This window comes from Cupressus sempervirens, chromosome 1 (genome assembly GCF_028749045.1).
Source record: "Cupressus sempervirens isolate cs-2001-9-10 chromosome 1, ASM2874904v1, whole genome shotgun sequence".
In the NCBI taxonomy this organism is placed as follows: domain Eukaryota; kingdom Viridiplantae; phylum Streptophyta; class Pinopsida; order Cupressales; family Cupressaceae; genus Cupressus; species Cupressus sempervirens.
In genome coordinates, this window is record NC_143118.1 from 208,075,460 (window position 1) to 208,085,022 (window position 9,563).

General features: G+C 35.6%; 1 protein-coding gene across 2 annotated transcripts; it reads left to right on the top strand.

The window, feature by feature from the left end:
* Positions 1 to 5,365: 5,365 nt before the first annotated feature.
* LOC149576878 (linoleate 9S-lipoxygenase-like) lies at positions 5,366 to 9,336 on the top strand. 2 transcript variants are annotated; one of them, XM_089820437.1, is made up of 9 exons: positions 5,366 to 5,700; positions 5,958 to 6,238; positions 6,334 to 6,574; positions 6,669 to 6,992; positions 7,095 to 7,180; positions 7,273 to 7,380; positions 7,463 to 7,770; positions 7,915 to 8,178; positions 8,358 to 9,336. In XM_089820437.1, exons 1-9 carry the CDS (start codon positions 5,502 to 5,504, stop codon positions 9,136 to 9,138), a joined length of 2,592 nt encoding a protein of 863 aa, XP_089676563.1. In that variant the 5' UTR covers positions 5,366 to 5,501; the 3' UTR covers positions 9,139 to 9,336. The 2 variants fall into 2 exon arrangements, with proteins under 2 accessions (XP_089676563.1, XP_089676571.1); XM_089820445.1 differs by having other exon boundaries at positions 6,349 to 6,574.
* Positions 9,337 to 9,563: the final 227 nt, after the last annotated feature.

Here is a 9,563-nt window from a genome sequence, read left to right on the forward strand (position 1 = left end):
AACATAAATTTTAAATAGAATAACACATTGATATAGCAGTAATGAAGCATAAAATTAATAATCAAGTTCTTAATAACCATAAAACATGAACCACTCTACCTAAAACTAGAGAAGACAAAAAAAAATAGAACGAAAATAACATCAACTATCATATAAGGCCTTCTTGATGGCCTCAGAATAATTTTCAATTCCATCTAGGAATTTTTCTCCTCCTCCTTGGTGTTATGCTTCTCTTCCTTTGAATACTCAAAATCCTTAGACCTCCTTTCAATAGAGGTCATTTAACACAATTCAATGTTAAATGCTAATATTGATTTTTTTAGAACTTTTTATTGTTAAATAGATCAAAACCATAATAAAAATGAACTCAAAATAGTCAAGTTATAAGCTAAAGAAGATAAAATTAGTAAAGAAAATAAATTGAAACCAAACCAAAAATCTCATTTAAGGAATTACTCATCCTTAAAATAAAATCTAATTTTTCATCAAAATCTTAGCTTGTGAGGGGTGCTCAAGGTTCTCCAAGAAAATATAGAGTGATTTAAACATGCATTAATTATGAAAAATGAAGTGGTAAAATAGATATTTCATAGCTCATGTACGAGGATTATTGATTTTTTTTTTAATGGTGTTACTAAATAGAGAGAGAAAATAGCATAATGCATAATGAGGAATTGGATGTTTTTCTTGAAGGATAAGAAGAATGGGTGATTTTCACAATGTTATATTTGTCATATTTGGAGGAATTTTGAGTGAAATATTAACTCGTGGAAGGAAAAGTAATATGAGTGGGTTAGATTACCAATTGTTCATTGAAAAAAAAGCAAGACAAGGGTCAAGTGGTTATTCATGGTACATAACTCTTATGAAATATTTCTAACAATAAATGCAGTGATTTCTCCTAATTGAAACAAATAGCCATATGGGTAAATTTAGGAGACTAGGATATGATTAATTATGTAGGTGGTTAGGAGGCTAGCATTGCTTGGAAGAATAGACTTGGATCGAGATTGATTAGGTTAGAGAAGCATTAAAAAGTAAGGAATATTTCATGAACTAAAATAATTTAAACAATTGAACTCCACAAGTAGAGAGATTAAAAGAAAACAAAATAAATTATATATATTCTAGGATTGGAGAACTAGGATAAGTTAATCAAATGAGTATGAAGATACACTTAATCAATCAAAACTATAGAAAACCATGGTAAATTAATTGTTTAATTTGAGAAGGCATAGTGGAATATTATTAATTACTTTCTTATAGTAAATTATTATATAATAATTTAACACTATTAGCATGATGAAAAATAATTATTACTGTCAATTTTCATCATCAAGATATAAGAATTTAATCCCTCCTTGATAAAATAACCCCAGATATTCATGTTTTTCTCCAATTCTTTACTATTTCTAGGTTGCGCACATTTCAATAGACCAACCATAATGTTCTATTTATCAAACAATTAGTTGGGAGTTTAATGTTGGCTATAAAGGATTATCATTTTTTTACCAACATTGAGCAATTTGTCACATATAATTTTATTAGAGAGGAAGGTGATCGATAGGGTATTTATTATGGTTTATGTAACTAGGATATAAAAGAGGCAATATTTTTTTTTGAAAAATCCATGTGAATACATCTTTCTATAATGGTTCCCAAGATTATTTTGTTGCATGTCTTTTCTCAATGCGATTGTTTATATTTTTTTTAAAAATATGGTCCTTGGCAATTTTCACATAGTTTCATATTTTTTTTAAAGAAGGCAAGGGAAGGAATCTAAAACTGGAGGACAAGAAAATATTAAAAACTAGTAGTAGTGCCTCATGCCACTACAACCAAGCAACAAGCTAGAGTAAAATAGTTTGACAAAGTACTGAAAACCTTCAAAATTATATATCAAAAATTAAAAAAATTAAATAAACTAGGAGCCTTCAAAGTATAAAAGGAATACTATTTATCCTAACTAAACATAAATTTTAAATAGAATAACACATTGATATAGTAGTAACGAAGCATAAAATTAATAATCAAGTTCTTAATAACCATAAAACATGAACCACTCTGCCTAAAACTAGAGAAGACAAAAACAAATAGAACCAAAATAACATCAACTATCATATAAGGCCTTCTTGATGGCCTCACAATATTTTTCTTTTCCATCTAGGAATCCTTCTCGTCCTCCTTGGTTTTATGCTTCTCTTCCTTGAATACTCAAAATCTGTAGACCTCCTTTCAATAAAATCTCATTTAAGGAATTACTCATCCTTAAAATAAAATCTAATTTTCATCAAAATCTTAGCTTGTGAAGGGTGCTCAAGGTTCTCCAAGAATATATAGAGTGATTTAAACATGCATTAATTATGAAAAATAAAGTGGTAAAATAGATATTTCATAGCTCGTGTATGAGGATTAGTGATAATTTTTTTTTAATGGTGTTACTAAATAGAGAGAGAAAATAGCATAATGCATAATGAGGAATTGGATGTTTTTCTTGAAGGATAAGAAGAATGGGTGATTTTCACTATGTGATATTTGTCATATTTGGAGGAATTTTGCATGAAATACTAACTTGTGGAAGGAAAAATCATATGAGTGGGTTAGATTACCAATTTGTTCATTGAAAAAGAAGCAAGACAAGGGTCAAGTGGTTATTCATGCTACACAACTCTTATGAAATATTTCTAACAATAAATGCAATGATTTCTCCTAATTGAAATAAATAGCCATATGGGTAAATTTAGGAGACTAGGATATGATGAATTAGGTAGGTGGTTAGGAGGCTAGCATTGCTTGGAAGATTAGATTTAGATCAAGATTGATTAGGTTAGAGAAGCATTAAAAAGTAGGGAACATTTCATGAACTAAAATAATTTAAATACTTGAACTCCACAAGTAGAGAGATTAAAAGAAAACAAAATAAATTATATATATAATAGGATTGGAGAACTAGGATAAGTTAATCAAATGAGTATGAAGATACACTTAATCAATCAAAACTATAGAAAACCTTGGTAAATTAATTGTTTAATTTGAGAAGGCATAGTGGAATTTTATTAATTACTTTCTTATAGTAAATTATTATATAATAATTTAACACTATTAGCATGATGAAAAAATAATTATTAAAAATAATGTTAGAAAAAATAAGTTGTCTATATTCTCAATCTTGTATCTAATTCCTCATTATGAAAATTTCAATTATACAACCTTCTTATTGGTTTTTCCTCTCCTTATAGTAAGATAATTATCTCACACCACCTATACCATGTCCATTTGACTTCTTCATTTTACATAAGCAACCATCTTCGTAATAGTTTGTATCCTTATCGACAACTTTGAGTATATTTTACAAGATAATATTATGAGTATGCAATATCTTCCTATAATGTATTAAGCATTTGAATTTTATCCTATTTGTCTATCTTCATAGAGAACACCATTAGTAATTGTGTCGATTAAAGAGAATATTTTACAAAGCTATACTTGTTTAATTCCTTACTAATAATACTTAGTCGATGATTAATTTGTCTAAGGATAACTAATTTTTATTATTCTTAATCTAATTAGTCTTATAAATAAGCTAATTGACTAAGAAATTTTAACTATCAATATAGAATTTAGGAAACACCATTACGTCAACTATCTCATCTGTAATGGTATCATATGCATACATACAAGCCTCTTCGGAGATACCAATATGGAAAGCTTCATTGGCCTACTCAAGAACCATTTAATAAAAAGGAAAACCTATAGCATGTTAATGTTCCTTCATATCCATTGCCAACTCCTCCGTGATAGGGTTCTTTTTATAAGGCTAGGTCAAATTCCCTTGAGCATCTTCCTCTTTTGTTTTTCCATAAAATAATTTTGGTCTCTTTCTCCCATGTAGACTCCTTTCAATTTTCAAGGTTTAGATGTTTTTCCAACATCAAAAGAGATCCATTTTTGTTTTCTATCCCTTAACAAAACTAATAATTTAAGAAGTAGCAACATGCTCCCGATTATCATGTGAGTAAATGCAAAATAGGAGGAACATAGTCATCATCATCTCTATTAGTCTCACACCCATTATACTGAAAGGTATGAGAATTGTTACTTGCTTTGTATTTGGTCATAATTGGGAAGGCCTTACAGCTCGACACATTGCATGCAATCAGTTATTTTATGAATAAAGAGTTGTGTTTGTTATCATAACTTATTTCTTGTGTTGTGTTTCCACTATGTGGTTATTTGTTGGGGGCTATGACATCTCTTATGGGGATTCTCCTACCTTGCACTGCATCAAAATTTCTATAGAAAGAGGTATGACTCATTAAGCTTTGTCTAGTCTATATTTTGGACAGGGTTCTAGGCACAACTCGAGGTTTTCTCCTTCGTTCCTTCCCACCAATGCTTGCACCAAGTGAAAACTCTGTATATATTAATTTCATTAATGAAAATATTAACATCAAATTTTTACTGATAAAAACCAAACTTGTAATATTACTTTCATTTAAATAGATAATTAGAATATACTAAATAAATACCTAGATAAATATAATATTGTAAGTCATACTCAATTGACTTTTCATTATTAAAAATCACCAGATATTAATATATTTAACTTTTTATTATGTGTGTTCAGAACATGGTAAGTAAACAAATTAGTTGATGTAAAACGTTTTTTTAAATAAAGTAAGTCGCCATGGATAGGAACTCATTTTATATAATTTTTTTATGACGAAGTCACCATAAATAAATTTGTTCTTCTATTATTTATAGAAATCTAGGTTGCAACTACGTGAGGTTTGAGGATGGAATCTCTGCCGGCCGTAAGAGAGCGATATGATTCGTGAACAGTGCAAAGTCGCAAGAGGTTTCGGTGTATTTTACTCAAACTCCTATTGCACATGATCTTATCACGTTAGGTTTTCCACAATGCGTAGGTGTTTGACGACCAAATTATTTCCATCTTCCTTTTAAAAGAAAGTACCCCCGTCCTTTCGAAACCTTTAAAACGAGTTTGATTTGATGATGTTCGCATGTAGCCAGTTAATGCTGAACACGTCATATTTTTGAAGTCAATGTAAATGTGTTTTGAAGATTCCGTAGAGCGGGATGCATAAAAACGTTTAAAAGAACGAGAGAGACAATAAATGATTAAAAAAAAGAGAGTACCAGGCGCCCAATGTCATGACAGTTGACACTACAACCACGTTGAATATAGAGGCGTTAAGTTCATGTAGCCGGTCAATTATTGTCGTGAATCACTAGGAGTGTGAGGATGTAGTGAAACACGTGAACATGGCAACCACGGCAAATGTTATCCTCCGGCTCCTTCGCCATGTAAGGCTATTTATAGAGCAGTACTTGCAACTAAGCCAAACCAAATTATATCTTCATTGTTCGTAAGAGCTATTAATATCTTCGTTTGTGCATATATAGAAGTCTGAGTCTGTTGCAGCAAGGGATATATATTAGCGGATTGTAATCGAGTAAAGGAGCGAATTAGTTATAAGATGGGTTCAATTACAAAAACAGTGGGCAGCAATGGAATCACGAATTCACCCGACTATGAGATGAATGGCGAAGTGGTGCTGCAGAAAGTGGCTCTCCTCCACTTGACGGACTACGCCGCAACGCTGGCTGACGAGGAATCCGAATTGATGGGGAAGAAAATTTCTCTTCAGCTTGTGAGCAGCGACCAAGTGGATCCCGGTAATAATCTATGCATAATAATAATAATAATATACGCTTTAAGCTTTCTCATGAGAAGTGCATCTCTAATATTATAATTAGTTCACATAGAATTGTGTTTGCTTAATTGATGGTAATGGTGAAGAAATGGCGATTACAAGACATTTGTATTTGTATGTTGAGATTAAATGGTATGAATTAAATTTGACGAGTGGTATATTCATCCTAGTTTGATTAATGTGATGTGATGCGATGCATTGCATGTTGTCTTTGTGTAGAAACGGGATTGGGAAAAACGATGGGGCAGCCTTGTTACTTGAAGTGGAGCCCTTGGGACGGACCCATCTCACACGAGACAAGCTGCTCGGTGACGTTGAAATGGAACTCTGCACTCGGGTTCCCGGGCGCATTTGTGATAAAAAACATGCACGCCCGAGAGTTTTTTCTGAAATCACTCACCATATCTGTCCCTGGCCACGGCAATGTTCGTTTTCAATGCAACTCGTGGATAACCCCTTCTTCTGTCAACCCCAATGACCGTGTTTTCTTCGCCAACAAGGTCAGCTTTTCCTTATCGCTAGGGTAGGTTTTAAATTATTCAGGATAGTACAAGCGCTAACATGAAGGTGAATGTGAATGTGTGTTTATCATCAGAGCTTTGTTCCGCAGGAAACCCCGGCGGGCCTGAGAAAGTTGAGGGAGATGGATTTGAAGTCCCTCCGAGGAGACGGAAGCGGAGAAAGGAAGGTGTCGGATCTCATTTATGATTACGACGTCTACAATGACATTGGGGAGCCAGAGAAGGATGCAGAGCTGCGGAGGGAAGTGCTCGGTGGATCGCAGGAGCTCCCATATCCCAGGAGATGCCGAACTGGTCGTCCGCGCGTTCAAACAGGCATGTGTCTATATATAAGTAGCTATATATATAGTAGCAATGTAATTGTAAGCCTGTAATCATGACACATCTTTTCTTATCGAATCTGTTGCAGCTCCCGAATTCGAGACTCGCACAAGCTTGATCTTCATTCCCCCTGACGAAAGGTTTCCTTATTCTGACTTTTCCGACTTTGGAGCCCACCTCATAGACGCAGTTGCTAACCTCATCGTTCCCACTCTCACTAATCTCTTCGACCACGCATTCGACTCCTTTGATGACGTAAGCGACCTCTACAAACGAGGTCTCAAAACTGCCCACAACTCTCTCAGGAGTCTCCGTCAGGATAGCAGCCCACTGCATTTTGTGCAGGGACTCCTCGACAGCATCGAGGATGACATTCCGCTCATTAATTTCAGTCGCCCGCAAATTGTACAAGGTATAAATATTAGCATTTGCTTCATTAATCGATCTTCAATTTCATCTAGTGAAAACTCTATTAAGGTCAAACGATCGATTGATCTGATTTTCCGCACCACAGCGGATGAACTCGCATGGAGAAGCGACGAGGAATTTGCACGCCAGACACTTGCAGGGCTAAATCCAATGGTGATCAAGTGCGTAGAGGTAACGTTGACCCACTTTCTATAACTCCCCAAAATCTTTACTTTTATAACTCTTCAATAACATCGACAATGGCCGCTTCGAAATTGAAACAGACATTTCCTCCCTCCAGTAGTTTGGATGAAAGGATGTACGGTCCACGGAAGAGCGCCATCGCCGCCCAACACATAGAAAAGGACCTCGAGGGCCTTTCGGTGGATCAGGTGACTATTTTATTCAAAAACTCCCTCTTCCCTAATCTACCTGTTATTGTAATCTAATGTAAAATTAATGTGGGAAATGCAGGCCATTGCTTCTAAAAGGTTATTTATTGTGGACTACTATGATGTTTATATGCCTTATGTGGAGCGTATAAACAAGCTGTCGAAAGATGCCAAGACATATGCAAGCCGCACGCTTTACTTCCTCACCAAGGGAGGGATTCTGAAGCCAGTGGCCATAGAGTTGTGTTTGCCACCAATTGCTGATCAGGCTGCCGTAAGAAAGGTATTCACGCCAGGGGAATTTCGGACAGAAGAAGGAGCGCTGTGGCAGCTGGCCAAAGCTCATGCTAAAGTCAATGATGCAGGTTACCATCAGCTCGTCAGCCATTGGTGAGGACCATTTTTCGAACTGTATTTTCACTATGCACATTAACCACCGTACTTTACCAACCACCAATTATATTTTGGCAAAATCGATCAAAGATTATAAGTTGCCTAAAAACTTGTTAAAGATAAACACATTTTGCTCCGCAGGTTAACAACACATTGTGTCACGGAGCCTTTCATTATAGCAACCCACAGGCAACTAAGCAAAATGCACCCGGTATACAAATTGTTAATACCTCACTACCTGGATACCATGGACATCAATCAAGCTGCCCGTCAGAGTTTGATAAATGCGTCAGGTATTATTGAACAAGGCTTCACGCCTGGCAGATATTGTATGGAAATGTCATCTAAAGCCTACAAGCAGTGGAAGTTCAATGAACAAGGATTAGAGGCCGACCTTCTCAAAAGGTAACTTATTCGACAGCTCGACTGCTGCATTACCTATGCTGGTTCATAACATTTAACCGTAAAATGGTTGAATATTGCGAAAAAGCTGATTACTGTCCTTTTGCATTCTTTTCATTTTTCTAATCCAGTTAACAGAGATAGCAAAAACTTGATCCGTTACTTCACGATGTACTGTGCAGGGGAATGGCAGTCCGTGATTCAAAGGCACCGAATGGTTTGAAGCTTGTGATCGAGGACTACCCATATGCTGTTGACGGTATAGAAATATGGTTTTCCTTGAAACAATGGGTTTCAGACTACTTGTCGCTCTACTACAAGGATGATGCCTCCATTAAAAATGACAGGGAATTGCAGGCTTGGTGGGATGAGATTGTAAACGTGGGGCATGGAGACCTCAGGGACGATCGGAGCCGATGGTACAAGATGGATTCCTTTGTTGAAGCAGTGGAAATAGTGACGACTATAATCTGGACTGCATCTGCTCACCATGCTGCAGTCAACTTTGGGCAGTACTCGTACGGAGGATACATGCCAAATCTGCCTACCATGAGTAGACGCTTAATTCCAGACAAGGGAACACCTGAGTATGATGAACTTGTTAAGGATCCAGAGGAATTTTTCCTCAAGACCGTCTCCGCTCCCAAACAAGCAACCCTTGTCATGGCTGTTCTGGAAATTTTGTCAAAGCATGCAAAAAATGAGGTGTATGTGGGACAGTTGCAGGGCTCCACCATGGATAGAGTAGATGATCCCCGTATTCATGAGAGATTTACAAAATTTTCAGGGAGCATGACAAAGATTGAAAAGAATATAATTGAGAGGAATAACAACTGTCATGTTTACAAGAACAGGACCGGACCTGCACAAGTCCCTTATACGCTGCTATACCCCAACACTACTGATCTATCAAAATCAGGCGGTCTCACAGGCCGTGGTGTGCCCAATAGCATATCCATCTAATGTCATCTTCACACAGACAGGAAACTCCGACTCTTCGCTCCAAGACATTTCCATTCACAATAAGGCTGCAACTCAAAATTATCATCCGTCGCACATGACAACTGAGAAGCATTATTTTCATTTGAGCAGACATTCCACACGCATGAAATTGTACCTTCTAGCTGTTCTTCAATGTTCTAATAAAGATTTATTAATTTATGTTCTTCCTCCGAGAGATGTTATAAAAATTACAAAAGTAAAGGTCTTTTATAAAGTCAATGAATATTGTGCTGTGTCTAATTCCACGCTATAGAAATATTCAACACCACATTTATTGATGCAAAGCTAAGTCAGTTTGAACGAGACTATTAATGGTAGGAGTCAAAGAAGCAATAGTAGGCCTATCTACTAGATGTGTTAGAAAATTTATTCAAAGTGATATGTGG